At 47.3% G+C, this 18,462-nt stretch overlaps 1 protein-coding gene across 11 annotated transcripts in view; it reads right to left on the bottom strand.

The window, feature by feature from the left end:
- Positions 1-531: 531 nt before the first annotated feature.
- MTSS1 (MTSS I-BAR domain containing 1) overlaps positions 532-18,462 on the bottom strand; it is a 148,448-nt gene continuing 130,517 nt past the window's right edge. For 2 of the 11 annotated variants that reach the window (XM_031691302.2, XM_031691304.2), the window contains 7 exons: positions 17,626-17,733; positions 13,770-13,867; positions 11,250-11,466; positions 7,517-7,636; positions 5,109-5,282; positions 4,611-4,773; positions 532-3,284 (listed from right to left, as the gene is read on the bottom strand). In XM_031691302.2, coding sequence (XP_031547162.1) covers positions 2,584-3,284; positions 4,611-4,773; positions 5,109-5,282; positions 7,517-7,636; positions 11,250-11,466; positions 13,770-13,867; positions 17,626-17,733 — 1,581 coding nt within the window. In that variant the 3' untranslated portion in view covers positions 532-2,583. Of the gene's footprint in view, positions 3,285-4,610; positions 4,774-5,108; positions 5,283-6,468; positions 6,664-7,516; positions 7,637-11,249; positions 11,470-13,769; positions 13,868-17,625; positions 17,734-18,462 lie in introns of all 11 variants that reach the window. The other 9 variants (XM_015245397.3, XM_006211395.3, XM_006211393.3 and 6 more) reach the window with 6 other exon arrangements.

Consider the following 18,462-nt stretch of genomic DNA (forward strand, 5'->3'; position numbering starts at 1 on the left):
TTTTTTTTTTTTTGAAGTACCATGTGACACTTATTTTGGAGTTAGTTTTCCAGCTTAGGTTCCTCTGCCCTGTCTTGATTGTCTGCAGACTCAAAGGAAAGAGTAGCAGAATTATAATGTTCGAAGTTTCTTTTCTTTTCTTTTTTTTTAAGGTAAAGCCATTTTTAAAACTCAGCCAAACCCAGCTAGTTTTAGTTCTTAATAACTCATTGTAGCTGTTAGTTTAGGCAACTAGTGTTCTTAGGGTGCATAACCATCACGAAAATCACGTTTTGTTAGTTTTCTTAGCTCAGTCTGAGTTTCAGTACATCTTCCAACATTTGACCAAGACCTCCACCTGAATTTTAATAAGACTTGAAATGCAGGGCTTTTTTTTTTTCTAGTGGTTCTTTATTTATAATGTAGGCTGAAGCAACTGTTACAAGATAGAAGGGAGACACGTTACACAACTGTTATTTATACAAGTTTAGAACAAAAACTGCACAGGGAGAGGTCAACTCTCAGTACAAACTAGCAACTAAACCACAACAATTTACCTTTAGAAACAATTTCTTTATTTTTAGCTGTGACACTGCTTTTACAATATGCAAAAACACAAACAGAACTACCCAAGGTGTTTTGTCACATTCTTTCTACATTGAATTTGGCAACTCTTTATATTAAATTTATTCAGATTATACTAACGTTTAAAAACTAAACAAGTGAAAAGCTGTACCAAGGTACAGTTACATCCATTTATTTCAAAGGTTTAAAATACCACTTTTATCTATTGTAATTACCTTGCAGTGATTTCTGCTTCTGCAAAAACCATCTCAAGCATCATATGCACAATGCATCAGCTACTTTTAGTCATCAAGATTGGTGGGCTAAACCACAGGCACTACTGTTGCTTATATTCTGTAAAAGGAGCTTGTTTTTCAAAGAAAAAAGCTTAAATAGTTTCTAATAACCATGCCTTTGCTTTAAAGCCATAACATAAAATGTTCTTGAGCAATCACAGCAGTGTTAAATGTTAATATATAGAACAATGACTATACAGGTACGTTTCTTTCACATCCAATGCAGTTATGTATTAAAGCATAAGATTATGTAATTGAATAAGAACCAACAGAGATGTGCAGGATTTGTGGGACCCACCTACTCCTTGAGAGGTTCAGTCTCAAATGAGCAATTTCAACTGACCTGACTCCTAAGGAGCTGGCTATCTTTTTTAAAAACACCACTGCATTCCCCATACATGATCCCTTTAAATCTACACATCTCTGTTGGCTTTAGGGGATGGGTGTTACAACAAATTTAACTTTCACTTAAAGAAAAGACATAAATCCATTCCAGAAAACATTACCTAGAATACAAAAAAAGGGACAGTATAGTGGTCAGATTCCCAGTGACAAATAAATCCTCCTCTCTTTGATGTTTATATGAAGCCAATTAACTGCCATTTATTTAAAAGAAGGTAAGAAAAACAAGCCCCCAGATTGGTAAACACATTGGCAAGTTGCTAGACTCCCAGCTGGTTACCCTTGTTAAATCCGCTTGAGTTTTTTCAAAATATTTGGGCTTTTCAACGTGCCCAGCCTGCTGGGCAGAGTTACGTAAAAGGCATTTGCTATGTCTAAGAATTCCCTGCTATCATTTTAAATGTTTTCACATTTTTAAAACTGCCTTACCCTTTTGGATGTATCTGGATTCCATGAAAGTGGGTATAACAGACGAGTAACTGAAGTGGGGGATTCTATGTCTACCGGTGGCAGCAGCATGCACGGGACTGGAGGTGGGTGCTGTGTGCAGTCAAGAGGAATCGTGGGAGGAAGGAAGTCCTTAAACACCCTACAGAAACAAACACTGCAATCCAGTATGGCTTATTCGGATGCATTTACCATGAAGCTACTAGAAATTCAACCTACGAGGCTACTCTTAAATGTAACAGGATCGGCTATGTTGACAGTGTGCCCCTCCCACGACCCTCCCCCCAATCCCAACACAGTCTACCATTTCCAGATTTACTTCACTCCGAATATTGCTCATCAGCTGATTCCTGCTTTTCTCATCCAGAACATAGTAGATTTGAATGAGGATTTTTACCCCTGTATCCATTTTGTTTGTACATTAAAATAACTTGAATTTGCTTCTAAGCCAGACTACTACAATGCATCTACAAAAGCTTGCAGGAAAAAAAAAAAAAGAAAAGAAAAAGCTAAGTTTATAGTTATCCTTTTTTTCTGAAATTAACTACTTCGTGGTTCCCTTGCCCCGACCTCCCCCCTTTATGCATTTAAAATTTTACAAAGACTTGTAAAAAAGTTAAATGGAATTTGGCACCTTCAGAAAAATCAAAAGGGAAACTAAGATTAAAATGTGCAGAAAGAAAACTGTCAATATTTACAAATTAAAAGATCAAGGTTATGTCAGTTACATATGTTGCTTTTAATTCTTATCTAAAGGTGTCGAGTACTTTCAAAAGAGCTGTATTCTGAGTTGCCTACAAAATCTTTTGTTTGATTATAGATTGGAATGGATCAAGACAAATTAGGTTTTATTAATTAAACAGTTCATTCCCCACTGGCAGCATTTCTGGTGAGCCTAAGAGAGGCGCGGGGCTGAGCGGTCGTTTGTCGTGGTCTTCTTCAGTTTCACGCCCCTTCGGATGGCGTTCAGCATGTCTTCTCCTTGCGGAGCATCCCTCGGGCTCAGGTCTGCAGGGTCACTCTCTGGGATCTGGCCTGGAGAGGCAGTGGCACTTGGGGGATCCCTTTCCTGGTCTTCGGCCTCGCTTTCTGGAATCGCCTGTCTGTGCTCCTCGGGGATGCTTGGCTTTGGGCCTGGAAGAGGAGGGTTGACGGAGGCTTGGCCACTCCACATGGAGGAGGGCATGCTGGTGACACCCTGGGGGCCCTCACCCACAGATGGCGACTCGGGGCTGTGCTCACCCCGCTCCTCAGGCCCATCCGGAGGGGCTGGCAACACCCCAGGGAGGTCTGGGACGGTCGGGGTCTTGACAGGGATCACGGGGGTCTTGATGGGGATGGGACCGGCTCCAATGGTCCCCCGGCGCACAGAAGGCTTGGTGGAAGGGGTCCGTCGGATGGTTGCAACCCCTGGGGTGACCATAGCAGGTCCGAGGGTGGTGGGGAGGCCAGCAGTCGAGGCCGGGCGCTTGGCTTGGAACATCCGTCGGTAGGACTGGCTGATGTCACTGTTTCTCGGAATGGTGGAGGATTTGTCAAACTCCTGCTGATCTGCCTCCTGGTCACCACTTACAGAGAAATAATCGTAATCTGAAACTGATTATAGGATTTGATCAGAAATCGCCAAGGCAGAGGCTGTGCTTTTTGATTCTTTTGTGTTGGGAGGACAAAAGGCGCCAGAGAGAGGCCAGGTACTTCACTGCCGTCTCACCCCAAGCCTCCCCGGGGTACCTGGGCCATCCTTAGGTGCCCTCACCATCTATGAAGTCCCTGACGGGGTCGTTGTCTTGTTCACCGAGGGAACCCTGAGCACCCAGAGCAGTGCTGGGCAGAGCAGGCCCGCACTCAGATACTGCTGAGCAGTGAACGCAAAACTGCCAGGACACCTCCGAGCGTCTCCAGGAGGAGTAAAAGGGGCGGAAAGAGGAAATAACGTCTACAAACCCTCCCACCTGAAACACGGCACAAGAAACAAATCTCAGAACCACCACTGACCTTACTGCCTCCCTCACGATCGCCTCGTTAGACGAGGGCTAGAAAAACAACGGAGCTACTGGCAACGCATCCCCCCAAACAAGGCACAAAGACAGGTTCCATCAGTGAGGTGTGCTCAGTTCCTCTCAGAAAATGGGGTCATGTGGGAGGGGAAAGCATGGACTAAACATGTTAGAGCCCGTCTCTGAACACAGCACTGCTGATATCTGGACCAGGCAAGTCTGTGCTGGAGGGGTGCGGGCTGTGCTGTGCAGCAGATCCTGGCCATCTGCTAGATGCCAGTAGCATCCCCTCCAGCTGTGACACCTAAAAATGTCTCCAGACGTGGCCAGATGTACCCTGGGAAGCCAAACTGACGGACTGCCAACAGGCTTGGCCAATTCTCACAGATCTTTCCAGGTGGTCGGACTGCCATCTTGCTAGAGTGCGTGCGTGCATGCGTGCGTGCGTGTGTGTTGGGGAGGGGAATGAGGGAGGCAGGTTCACAGAGAATTTGGCTGGAACCCTATGATTCAAACTCTAGCTCTGCTTATCAGTTGAGTGACCCTCACCTCCATGTATGTAAAACAGGGATAAATATACTTGTTACACAAGTGATTGTGAAGATTAAATGGGAAAATAAAGTGTTTAGCAAAAAGTGCCAAAACACAAATGATGCCATTATCATTAACAGCACCTGTCTGTGTACAAATTGGGAACCACCCTGTACCCTGATGGTGAAAAACAAGCGAAGTTGTGAAAGTCTGGCCACCTCCTTGGATGACAGCTACGGGCAACTACAGACAAGCCCTCCAGAGCATTCCAAGATGCTCTGTTACGGCCGGACTGACTCTGCACATCTGTCTCCTCCCCGCAGGGAGGGCCACCGCCTTTCCTCACCTGGAGCCGCTCAGGAAGCCCGGCCGGAGAGCCCAGGCGGCCTCCTACCTTGGGAGGGGATGGTGTCCTCAGAGCAGCAGGGGGTGGTGGTCTGGGTGCTGTAGCCGCTGGAGCACTGAAGCGAGTCCCGGCTGCTCCTCTGGGTGTCAAGCTGGAGACCCCGCGACAGGGCCAGTGCCAGTTCCTCACAGGCCTCCATCTCCTCACCAGGCTGCAGGCGGGAGGAAAGAGACAGACAAGCCACCAGGGCTGTGAGTCCCCCATCCAATATCCCCAGAGCCTTTCCGCACACGATGGGACTCCTATTCCGCTCCCGTGACCACCACTGTCTGTGGGCCCGGGGACTGTCAGCTTGCTTGGGTCCTCCCCAGACTCTAGAAAGTTCTACGAGTCTGATTCCCACACAAGGCCTTCCCTGGGGGCCTCCTAAATGCTGCAGAGCAGGGAGTGGGCGTAAGGGGCTCGGGTCCCTCCAGATGCCAGCCAGCACGTGGCCCCCGCCAGGCCCGGAGGGGCCCGACCAGCTGCAGAGAACAAGAGCGTCACCCTGGTGGCGGCCGACACGGTCATGCTCCGCGGTCTCTGAGCCTCGTCAGCAGCGGCAGGCGCGCCCCCCGGAGCACCGGGGCCTCCCCCGTTGGGGTCTGGCTCTCGCTTCTCTTTGCGGCGCTGAAGGGTGTTCACCAGAGGCTGATCGTAAGGTCCTGGCTTGGCCCAGTCCTGAGTGGAACAAGCGCGGTCAGGCGCCAGGCCCCTGCCTCCACCTGGAGGCCAGGAACCTCCAGACCGCTGCCCACCCACAGAAGGCTGCCGGGCCCCTCGAGGGGAGCCCAGGCTGGGACAGGCCAGCGGCCCCTTCTGTGCCCTCACCCGACTCTAGAAGAAGGGGGCTGAAAATCCTTTGGGGGCCCCCTGGGTAGCTCCCTTTTCCTCATATCTGCCCCAAGACGGAAATCCCTCAATAACAGGGCAGGTAGCCTGTGGGAGACTCTTAGTTAACAGCCACCAAACTGCTGACCAATGGCCTGAGGTGTCTGAAGGCACCAGCCAGTGGAGAGCCCTGAAGGAAGGGACAGCCCTCCGTTCTGACGTCTGAGGACCCCCTCCACCCGACACCCTGCCCCGACTGGGGGCCCAAATGACATTACTTAAGTGGAGGGGCCACCAGGGGGCACTAAAGGAACCTCAGTCACTCTCCCTGCAGCTGAACCTCACCTCAGGGAAACAACCACAAAAGGCACTATAGAATGTGCCCCCTGAGGTCCTCACAAAGGAGGGGAAGGCCCCTGGGTCAGAAGAAAGACTGAGGAATCTGAGGGGTCCGCACCACACTTGTGAGGGATGAAGTCAAGACCTGCTCAAACTGCAGGCCACCTAGGGGTCTACTATTCAAACTGGGGACCTCCTCTCAAAATAGAATATCCTCCCGGCATCAATTGGATTTGCTAGGAAATGATATAAAAAAATTTTTTTGTATTAAATCAAACATGTTTTAATATAAACATTTGAGACTAAAAATAAAGTCTGCATGGACTTTTAAGATATAATAAACCCAACATATTCTGGGGTATGGTTCTGTTACCACGGCCCAGGAAGGGACTCGGGGAAAGTCTAGGGAAAAGGAGCCCCTCCCATCTCAGCTCCCTGTGGAAACCCGATCTTGGAGCTGCCTGCTGGTTCCTGGTTCTCCCCAGTGGGAACTTCCTTAGGGAGGAGGTGCTCTGGGGAAGAAGGCAGAGTGTGAAAGGACGGAAGGGGGTGTGCGCGGCAGCCACGCGGGGAGCCACTCGTGACGGAGAGGCTGCCGCGCAGGGGTGAGAGGGTGAGAACTGTGGGGCAGGAGAGGAGTGAGCACAGAGGCGATGAAGTGGGGAGAGAGGGCAAGGGGAGGGAGGGAGACACAAACCTTCCAGCTAGGGATCTGAGATGACGGGAACATGCCGGGCCCAGTGGTGTAATAATGAGCGTAGTCTGGAAGGTGGACAGAGGTGACCCGAGGGAGCAGGCGGGAGGCGGGCAGGCAATGAGGGAAAAGGCTCGCCCCTACGGGCCCCACATGGGACTCACTTGATAAACTACAGTGAGAAAACCCGTTAGACAACTGGAAACAAAAAAAAAGGGAAGGAAAAAAGGAAAAAAAATTAATATAACAGGATGAGTGGGGGGATACAAGATGGCACTGACATTCAAGGGATGGGGAAGACTTGAATATTTATAAACAAAACAAACACCAGGGCTCTGCTGCTCATGGATGACCCACGATGTGAGAGAGAAGAGCCCCGGGGCAAAGAACGCACATTTACTTGACACCAAGTTAAGTATTCGATTGAGGAAATGTTCTGTCTACGTTTTAGAAGGGTCTGGAAATCAGCATCCTTAATGTGCAGCACGCTCAATGGGTTTTGATTATTTCACTAATAATTTCACAGTGATGGTGATTTGCTCATCTCATTAGGCAAATTTGGAAATTCAAAAGCGTCAGCTGAAGCTGTTCATTCCAAGTTTCCAAAATCATCACACTGTTAAGAAGCAGATTCCAAATCGGGATGAGAAGGGGGAGGTTGCAAACTAAAAGGCGGGAAAGCACAAAGCCCCTGACACAGTGAAATGTCACATCCAATGGCATGATGACAAAGAGGCCACGGCAGGCGGGGTGCAGGGGAGGGCAAGGTGGGGGAGATGGATGACCAACTAGAGATGGATGACCATCTATGTTCTGGGAAGAAGCTTTCACACCTCTGAGTTCCCCAAACCCCTTCCTCTCCCTCTGGACAACTGCAAGGTCACTGCTCAGGAGCCAGGTACCCGTAATGGAAAAAGCCCTCATCCCTGTCCCTCCATCTGTCCCCAAGAAGGGCCACTTTTGGTGGAGACCGTGAGTTTCCGGGTTCCTGCGGCTGTACGGGGAGCAGCAGGCAGGGGACGGGGGAGAGGCTGGGACCCCAGCCGGTCACCTTCTCCGTGGACGCCCAGGCGCCCATGGTGGAGCCTGAGCTGACCGAGGTGGGCGAGCTGCACTCGCTCACCGACTGGCAGGTTTCCGAGGCTTCGGAGGAGGCCGAGCTGGACGAGTTCTGCTGCAGGGGAGGGACCATACGCCACCAAAAAAAAAACAGTAATAAAAAAAAAAAGTGGGGGTGGGAGGGGAAGGGCACGCACAGAGAGAGAGAGAGAGACAGACAGGTACACAGAAGAGGGAAGGATGAGAGAAGCAGAGGATTATGGTTATTTTTCCCCAAAGCTGCACCCACACAGAGGCTGCCATGCTCTGGAAAGGAGGTCTGAGAACCCGGAGCTCCAGACGCACCATCCTGTAGGTCCCCCAGGAGGCTGGTGCGCGCGCGTGCATGCGTGCGTGTGTGTGTGTGTGTGTCACATGGCCAGGCACAGCAGAGGCTGGTGGAGGTGCTGGAGCTCCCTGTGTTCTCCTGAAGGATGCCCTGCCTTTTATATCTGTCAGTGCCCAGGTACTACTGATGGTGGAGGACTGACCCCTAGCTGGGGTTCTGCTCCCTGTCAGCCTAGAATGGCTCCAATTCCTGGACTTTCCCACCGTCACGTCCAACCCCTGGATTGCTAGGGGGTGGATTTCAGCCACAAAGCTGCATCTTCACAAAACACATTTTTTAGGTTTCTCTGCCTGGGGAGTGATTTAGGGGTCTGGGGCAGTGAAGCCTCGTGGTTAGGGCAATCTTTCAGGTGGCCATTGTAGGGAGGGACCTGGAAGCATCCTGCCGAGACATGGGACATTAGAGAAAGGAGGTCTGGGTTGGGAAAACATCTCTTCAGGCTGATTTTAGCAAACCTCCAGTCCCTGCCAGTCTCCCAATGTCAGCCAGGGCACCTGCTCCTAGCTCAGTCTCCTAACCTTCAGCTGAGGCAGAGAATGCCAGCTAGTTCCCCACTCCGTCTCGACGTTCTGGTCCTGTCCTGGCACATGGCAGTTGCTTAAAAGTGCTGAACGGATGGGTGACAGTGACCATCTCTTCCATGTAAGTGGGTCCCCCGGGCTAGTGCTTTGGGCCCACCTGGGAATTTGCTTTAAGTTTTTTCACTGCTAACTACAATCTCAACCCCGTTTGTGTAAGTCTGAGCTTCTCTATTATTTTCCTGGACATGTTCCTGTAATCACTGTTAAGGAGGCCAGATCCGTGTTTCTGTCCATCCCTTTTACCCACCAAAGAAAGGTTCCTATAAAAGGACAGATTTTTAGCTTCCCCGCCCCGCAAAAGGAAGGAGCCACAAAAGCACGCCATGATGCATGCGGCTCCGCGGAGCCAAAGCAAGGACAGGCCGCCCAGTGGACGTCCTGGCCGCTCCCCTAGCTCAGTGTCTGGTCCAGGATCTGAAGTCTGAAGGGTTTGGACTGAAGTTTTCTTTTTTTCCTGTCACTTCCCAGTCAGGGAACCATGGGCTTAATCTCTCTAAACCTCAGTTTTTTTTTCCCCTTTAGAATAGGGATCAATAATATGTATCAGATGAAGATTAAATGAGATCTTATGCATATGTGTGTCTATGAATGCAGTGCCTGACCAACTGTTCAACTATGTTCAATTTGAAAAAAGAACCAGTAAATCATCCTATGCCTGCAGATTCTTTTTTTTTTTTTTTGACCTCTGCTCATTTCTTCTAAAGAGTCCCATGCCTTGATGGAGTGAATGGCTTTAGGGCAGAAGCCTCGTGACAGACAGGGTCCCACCACTCCTGGGGGTATGCGGCACAATTTGAAAAAAAAAAAGGGCAGAGTGGAGGAAAATGGGAGAATTAGGAACACATCCTGCCACATGGCCTTCATTCACACCACGTACCCAAGTGGAGAGATGAAGGCATCTCGCCCCTTACGGATATGCTCCCTTCCTCCCACCCAAATAAAAGTAACATACTACTTCCAGATTATATCTTCTGGTTTGGGTGATTTGTAGTTTCCTTAAATTTCCTCTCTATCTTATAAGCAGCCATAATGCCTTTTTAAAAAAATAGAATTCTCAATTAAATCTTGCAGCATCCCTGAGTTTATTAAAGCTACCCTAGAACTACTAGTCAAGCATATCCTGGGCACTGGCTTTCAGACTGAAGTAAATCCCAGGAAGCTGCCCTCTGCTTCCCTCAACATTACCGGAGGCAGAAATACTGCTTCATTCAGCCTGATCCACACGCACAGCAAGGCAGAAGCACACGGCCTCTTTTTTAGAAAGGGTATGTCAACGTACAATACTTTGTTAATTTGTCAGTTGATTAAAAATAGACACAGAGTTGCGCTGTGCATTAGAAAAGCCTTTGAGGAATTGCAGATTCCTGCTCTTCTTCCTGCATGCAGGTGCTGTTTAGTGCTGCACATGGTGGGGACGGAGGAGGGGGTGGACAGGGGATGGGTGGGTGACACCTTAGAGACCTGGCCAAAGAATCCCAGCTGGGACAAGCATATCAGAACTTAAAGCTGCAGCTCCTGGCTCTGAGCGTCTCTATCCCAGGAAGACAGAGGCCACGGTCCCCGGGGACGGCTGAAAAATGCCACAGGGAGCCCCAGGCTGAGCGACTCTGGGTTCATCAAAGTCAGACACGTTAGGTGAATGACCTTCTGGTCCAGGCTCCCAAAACACCTCAGCTGCTTCCTCTACGTGGAGTGATCCCCAAAACATTCTGCCAGGGGCACCTTGTGGCTGGGGTGATGCAGAAAGGGCGCTGGACCCATTGCCAGAAACCAGCCCCAACCTGCAGCTCACATAACTGTGCAACTCAGGTGAGTTGCTTACATCTCTGAGCCTCCGTTTCAACAACAGTCAGGGATGGCAACCCTCTGCGTGGTCATTGGCAGGAGCTCCTAGGATGGGCCCTGGCACACAGGAGATATTCAGTGACTGTTAGGCAAATTGGATACTTGGATGAACAAGACAAGCACATGACCTTCTGAAGCCAAGGACCTTGGACCAAAGGCTGTGGCCAGCCTCAAAATGTACACAATGGGCTGGAAGCTACCACACTCCCCAGCAGATGGCACTGTGGGGCACCTTAGATGTTCACGTTTCCCAGTGTGTGTCGTGCTGCTTACTGATCTAGAGGCTGACCCACTGGCACGAAAAAAGGACAGAGGAGAACAGGTGATGGGTGTTTCGATGCCCTGCCCAGCTCCTGTCTTCTGCTACAGCTGGACCCATTGAGCTGGGCATCGAGCACCATCTAACCCAACTGTGGTCAAAGAGACAACACTTCTCTGTCTCCCAGAAGCAAGGTGCCAACAGAATTATCTGCATGGGCACTGAAGATGCTCTCTCATTCTCAACACAAACTGATCAAAGAAAGCAAAGTGTGCCAAGGAAGGGCTCCGAGGCTGTTCAGTTACAGAATCTCAGTCAACTTGCACAAATGCCCATCAAATTCAGCATCATGCTCAGCCGGGCACTGGCAGGGATGCAGAGAGTGGCCAAGCCTCTTTGAGTCTGTCTATGTATGTGTGAAAACTCCCCAAATCAATGAGGTGACTCAACCATCACCGGCATAATGATCATAAGCTTCAACTCCACCTTACAGTGTCTCTCCCTTTGGGAACAACACATTTGAAAATGAGAAATTAAACCAGAGGTCAGAAGACAGGTCTGTCCAGGCCAAGATCCCTCTCTGGTTCCAGCCATCAAAGGTGGTCTGGGCCTCAGGTGTGATGGCTGTTTCTGGAGCCAAGCGCACCCTTACCTGGTTGGGGGCCTCTGGCGGCATAGGGGATGGCGACTTGGACTGGAAGGCGTCCTGGGATATGAATCCTGAGTCGTGGGAGGACACGCTGGACAGCCGCACGGGCGCCTGCTGGGCCAGGTTGGAGCTGCGGTAGCGGTAGTGGGAGCTGGGCGAGTGCGAGTGGGAGCCGTGGGAGCCACTGGACCGCGAGTCGCTGCTGTTGACGCTGTTCAGGCTGCTGCGGGGGCGGCAGGGGGAGGAGGGACCGGACAACACGGGCAGACAGGGGAGAACATCACGCAGTCAGCTCCCTGCACCAAGCAGCAGCATACACAGTAAGCCAGGTTTTCAAAACACTGAATCATTAAGCTCGTTAACAAAAGGATCTTTCCCATGAGCAAGGGGGAAACCAGCTGCCGGAACCCAGCGCTCTGAATGTGCAATGAGGCATCCCAGGATGGAGGCCTGTGATTCTAGAGTCAAGTGTGGCCCAACTCGGCCGTGTTGTCTACCACTAAAGCCAGGGGACCCGATGTCTGTGGCATGGAGAGACAGGGCTCATCTGCTAGCAAAAGCAATGGCCCTGAAGCAAAAACCACGAAGGCTGCAGCCTGACCTGGCTGGAACACGCAAGTGTCTCCCTTAGGTGGACCACCTGGGCCCAGGAGTCCAAGTTCCCTCTGGGCAACCATCACTTTGCAGTAAGAGACTCCTCAAGGTGATTTCATCCAAAGTGAGCCTAGTTTAAGACCCCTGTACAGAATATCAGCAAATCGACTGTGTTTGTGTCCATGTGTTTTACATTTTATTAACAAAGTTGGTGCTTTAATGAATGGCTTGACTCTGATCACAGGTGTCTCTGTTAAAATGTCTGTGGGCTGGCATAAGAGGACACCTGGCAAGAGGCGGGCAGCTTTCAGTGACTAAAGAACATCCATCTAAGCTGTTTGCTTCCGAGATGGAACAGTAAACAGGATGTCAGAAAATGACACACGCCCACCGGTATTCTGTCTGTGTTCCATTTCCAGCCGTAAGAAGTATGTCCTCCATCCCGTCTAATCACTCAGATTTCGAAACCCAGAAAACTGAACAGAGTTGCATGGTCCAAACAGGCAGAGCAGACCTACAAAGTGCAGCTACAGAAGCATCAGAAGGCGTGAAATAAACAACCCAGCCTGGGATTAGAAAGCTTGTGGTTTCTCCTCTTATCCCTGTAAAAGAGTCTTGCCAAATTTTGCAGACTCTGACAGGTAATAAGGTAGTCGAGGGCCGTGTGTCTGCTCTGCACTAGAATTACTTGGTGCGAATGTTCCGACAGATACAAGGGAGTGTACCGGAGGAAATCATTCCTGCTGGGGATGATTATCATAATTTTTGTTTCTCCCCCAAGTCGGCCAGAAGAGGGCATTTGGAGACTGACAGCAAAGCTCATTGCAACTCGGCTGCAGCAAGCTCAAGGCTGACGTTGTTTGTGCAACATGATCTTCTACTGAAACTGAAACTCTAAGAAAGGAAAGATAGACATGCATCTTTGTCTTACACTAATGAGATAAAGTTTTCTTGGTTTAAAAAAAAACCCTCAATTAAAAAAAAAAAAAAACCCACAGTAGATGTGTCATACACACAGAGCCCACAAAAGATGACAAGAAACCAACCAACATTTTCAGGTTTCAGAACATCAGGATGTAGCCTCGTAAGTCTGAATTTCCTGCTCCGTGTACACTGCACAAGCTCAAATACGAAACAAAACACACACGTGGGTGTACAGAGACATTATCGTATGCAGATCCGGCAGATCCACCCTGCTCTCCACTCTCAGTGCTAATTCACAGGAAGCGGGAATTCATTTGGCTTTGAAAAGGCAAAGAAAAAGACGAGTGGGTGGAGTGTACCAAGAAAGAAGTGGCACAGAAGGATGTTTCCACCTTTCGAGAAGAGAACAATAAACTTTGCAGCCAGCAAGCCAAGAATGATCTTGTAACAGAAAATTGTCTTGCTGATGGCAGAAGTACTCCAGTGAATTCTCACTGTGAGGCTGTAGGTAACACTAGGACTTAACAGAGCAGAGACGGTGGTGGTGGCAGTGGTGGGAGCAGCTGAAGAATTCTACGCATTTTATGAAACCAAGACAACAATTTGGGGGGACAGGAGGACAGGAGCCACTGTTCCTCCCGTCACTTGTTCTGGCAATGGTGTGATGAATCTGCACAAAAACCCATCACTGTTTGCCCCATTTTAGCCCCTGTGGTTTTCACTCTGCTTAATAGGAAAATCCAATGCAAATTCATAAAATGGGAAAGTCCATACAACACAGCTGAGAGAGAAATCCGTGTCCGTAGTCTAAGGCCTGATGGAATTTTCCTTCTGACCCAAAATGATTCCAGAGACCAAAGAGGGAGACCAAGACCAAGACGGGACCCTTTCACCTGATCATGACGCCGTTTCCCGTTCGGAGCTCAGCAGCGGCTCCACTGCTCACATCAGAAGAAAGAAAAGCATCTTGTCCCACAAGCAGCCACGCGGCGCAGCTTCACTTACCTGCAGACACTTGATTTTCGGGACATGGTGGTGCTCGGGGAAGAGGGTGGTGTCTGGTACGACCAACTGTAATCGGAACCTTTCAAGTCCAAAATCACCTGAGGGGACAGAGCCAGGTGGGTGAGCGAGGTGCTGAGATGCGAGACGTTACCTGTCAAATCTTACCACACATCCTAACAACAAAATTCCACCATCACTGAGGAGTAGGCATCAAAGAAACAAATATTAAGAGTTTCTTTTTAAATTTTTTTCTGTTTTTATCCTTATCTTAAAAAAAATTTTTTTTTACTCTTTTTCGTGGGGGGGATTAGGTTTATTCACTTACTTTTTTTTAATGGAGGTCCCGGGGATTCAACAAAGGACCTCGTGCATGCTAAGTACGCTCAACCACTGAGCTATTCCCTCCCCTCCAAGAAGATTTTTTTTTTAAATTAATGAATCATACTACCAATCCATCAATGTCATAATCCTTTTTCTGAGACAAAAAAAAAAGTATAAGTAATAGGGGAGGGAGAAGGGGGAACCACAAAATATCAGTCAAAAAAAAAGAGGAAGGTTAACAGTTACCATGGACAATTTACAAGAGTCATTTACACCCAAGGTTTGAGTTTATAGGATCTGTCTTTTGCATCACACAGACAATAATGCTCTCAGGATGTGCTGACCCTGCATCTCGGCCACATGATATTCAATGGTAACTTGTGCCCTATTTGACCATTAAAACCTGAGAATCAGGAGCAAACTCATTCTTTCACCCTTCCTTCTGCATTTGTCTCCCTTACTTGACAAAGAGCTGAGTGTATGGGCTATCTCTCATTCATACAGCAGGTGCTTAACAAATGTCTCCTGCCCACGTGAATGCCTGCGTGCCCTAGTCTAATAAAAGCAGTTCCACAGTATACACGGAAAACTATTAAACACTGATTAAGGCAATTTAAGAAGGCTTAAAAAGATGGAAAGATATCCCATGCTCCTGGATTGGAAGAATCAATATTGTTAAAATGGTCACACTGCCCAAGGCAATCTACAGATTTAACGCAATCCCTAACAAATTACTCAGGACATGTTTCACAGAACTAGAACAAATCATAATAAAATTTATATGAAACCACAAAAGACCTAGAATTGCCAAAGCATTACTGAAGAAAAAGAAAGAGGCTGGAGGAATAACTCTCCCAGACTTTAGACAATACTACAGAGCTACAGTCATCAAGACAGCATGGTGTTGGTACAAAAACAGACATATGGACCAATGGAACAGAATAGAGCCCAGAAATGAACCCATAAACTTTTGGTCAACTAATCTTCGACAAAGGAGGCAAGAATATACAATAGACTAAAGATGGTCTCTTCAGCAAGTGCTGTTGGGAAAACTGGACAGCAGCATGTAAATCAATGAAGCTAGAACACTCCCTTACACCATACACAAAAATAAACTCAAAATGGATCAAAGACTTAAACATAAGACAAGATACAATACACCTCCTAGAAGAAAATACAGGCAAAACATTATCTGACACATCTCAAAAATGCTCTCCTAGGGCAGTCTATCCAAGCAATAGAAATAAAAGCAAAAATAAACAAATGGGACCTAATTAAACTTACAAGCTTCTGCACAGCAAAGGAAACCATAAGTAAAACAAAATGACAACCTACGGAATGGGAGAAAATTTTTGCAAATGAAACCAACAAAGGCTTGATCTCCAGAATATATAAGCAGCACCTACGACTTAATAAGAAAAAAACAAACAACCCAATCCAAAAATGGGCAGAAGACCTAAACAAGCAATTCTCCAAGGAAGAAATACAAAATGGTTAATAGGCACATGAAAAAAATGCTCAATATCACTAATTATCAGAGAAATGCAAATCAAAACTACGATGAGGTATCACCTCAAACCAGTCAGAATGGCCATCATTCAAAAGTCCACAAACGACAAATGCTGGAGAGGCTGTGGAGAAAAGGGAACCCTCCTACACTGCTGGTGGGAATGCAGTTTGGTGCAGCCACTGTGGAAAACGGGATGGAGATTCCTCAAAAGACTAGGAATAGACTTACCGTATGACCCAGGAATCCTGCTCCTGGGCATATATACAGAAGGAACCCTACTTCAAAATGACACCTGCACCCCAATTTTCATAGCAGCACTATTTACAATAGCCAAGACATGGAAACAGCCTAAATGTCCATCAACAGATGACTGGATAAAGAAGATGTGGTATATTTATACAATGGAATACTACTCAGCCATAAAAACCGACAACACAACACCATTTGCAGCAACATGGATGCTCCTGGAGAATGTCATTCTAAGTGAAGTAAGCCAGAAAGAGAAAGAAAAATATCAAATGAGATCACTCATATGTGAAATCTTAAAAAAACAAATAAACAAACAAAGCATAAATACAAAACAGAAACAGACTCATAGACATAGAATACAAACTTGTGGTTGCCAAGGGGGCAGGGAGTAGGAAGGGATAGACTGGGATTTCAAAATTGTAGAATAGATAAACTAGATTATACTGTATAGCACAGGGAAATATATACAAGATTTTATGGTAGCTCACAGAGAAAAAAATATGACAATGAATGTATATATGTTCACGTATAACTGAAAAATTGTGCTCTACACTGGAATTTGACATAACATTGTAAAAGTGATTATAAATCAATAAAACATGTTAAAAAATGACTGGATAAAGAAGATGTGGTATATTTATACAATAGAATACTATTCAGCCATAAAAACCAACAACATAATGCCATTTGCAGCAACATGGATGCTCCTGGAGAATGTCATTCTAAGTGAAGTAAGCCAGAAAGAAAGAAAAATACCATATGAGATCGCTTATATGTGGAATCTAAAAAAAAAACAAAAACAAAAACATAAATACAAAACAGAAACAGACTCATAGATATAGAATACAAACTTGTGGCTGCCAGGGGGATGGAGGGTGGGAAGGGACAGACTGGGATTTCAAAATGTAGAATAGATAAACAGGACTGTACTGTGTAGCACAGGGAAATATATACAGGATCTTGTGGTGGCTCACAGCAAAAGAGAATGTGACAATGAATGTATGTATGTTCATGTATAACTGAAAAATTGTGCTCTACACTGGAATTTGACACAACATTGTAAAATGACTATAACTCAATAAAAAAAGGTTAAAAAAAAAGTTCCACAGGATGGAAAATACAGGCTTTCAAATTTGTCTTCTGAGTTGGCTCCTGAGGAGATAAGAATTTTATACAAAGGGCCAAAGCCAGCACATGATTTATCAGCTGTTGCCCCAAATATGTCTCTTCCCACTGGATATAGTGTTAATGTCATGTGAACCAAATGAATCAACCTTTAAAAAGTCACCTGTTTCATCAGATAAGAGAAATCCTCATGCATTACTTACTGAGAATGGGAGAAATTCAGTGAGGATGGTTAACGATGACCAAGACACCCCACTGTCATGATGCACTGAGAGTTTATTTCTGGAGGGGAGGCAGATCAAGTGGTTAAGAGCATGGCCTCTGGAAACTGACAGCTTGGTTTAAATCTCAGTTCTACCAGTAACTAGCTAGGTGGACCTAATTAAGTGACATTATCTCTCAGTGCCTCAAGGTCCTCCTCTGTAAAATAGGGACAATAGCGAAGATTAGTGGAGCGAGTCTGTGTAGAGCTTAGAGCAGTGCCTGGCACACAGTAGGTGCTTTATAATGACCTGTGAAGATGATGACTTTGTGTCACAGTGTGAAACACAGATATCATTATACATGAGACGCTGCCACAAGGAACCCTCAGGACCTTGAACCTTTCTCTCTTTGGTTTGCTCTCCCAGGTGCTGAACTCACAACTCCTACCTGTTCACTTGAGGAGGGCAGTTTGTGAGGGTCCATGGTCAGGCTTTTCAGATCCTCTGATATGGTCTGGAGATGAGTGATTTCCCCCAGCATTGAAATTTCTTCTTCCTGAAAGTAATTCACAACATGTCATCATGAGTGATTCACTTTATCATTTTGACCCAAACTCTTCTTGTGAGGGACACTACCTAACTCTTTCAACTTTCCAGAAAAGGCACCCAGGGATCGGTACATCTGGGCTTGAAGCCACTGCCAGCCCTTTCTTTGGGGGGATGGAGAGGAAAAAAAAAATCAGCCACAATTGTGAAGAGACTGGTACACCCCAGACACGGGTGAATGAGCCACAGCAAACAGGTGGGGCTCTGTCAAAGTGTCTGGGGGGCTGGCAGGCCTGCTGGGGCGGAGGGAAGGGAGCTCGTACAATTCTTTTGGCTTCAAGAAAAACCTACTACAGAAGTTCTCAAGGCATGCAGACGACTGACTTAAAATGATAAGCCTGTGTTGATACATTGAGGCTTTTCTCCTATTAATTTCACAGTCACTCTTTGGCCTTCAGCCTTCAGAATCAGCCAGAAGACTTGTTTAAAACCCAGATGCCTGGGTCCCCACCCCTAGAATTATGGATTTAGTAGAGCTCCCAGGTGATGCTGCTGGCCTGGGACCACACTCTGCAGGGCGTTTCTTGGGAAGAAAAAGTAAATGGACCCATGGGTGCTAACACAATGGGCCGTGTGGTGGCCACCAGCAACTTGCAGACAACTCTTGGTCCATAGAAATGACTCCACCACTACGATTCCTGACACCCCGCAGCTTCTCAATGCTTCTGTGAGCGGTGGA

The sequence above is a fragment of the Vicugna pacos genome, chromosome 25, assembly GCF_048564905.1.
Source record: "Vicugna pacos chromosome 25, VicPac4, whole genome shotgun sequence".
In the NCBI taxonomy this organism is placed as follows: Eukaryota; Metazoa; Chordata; class Mammalia; order Artiodactyla; family Camelidae; genus Vicugna; species Vicugna pacos.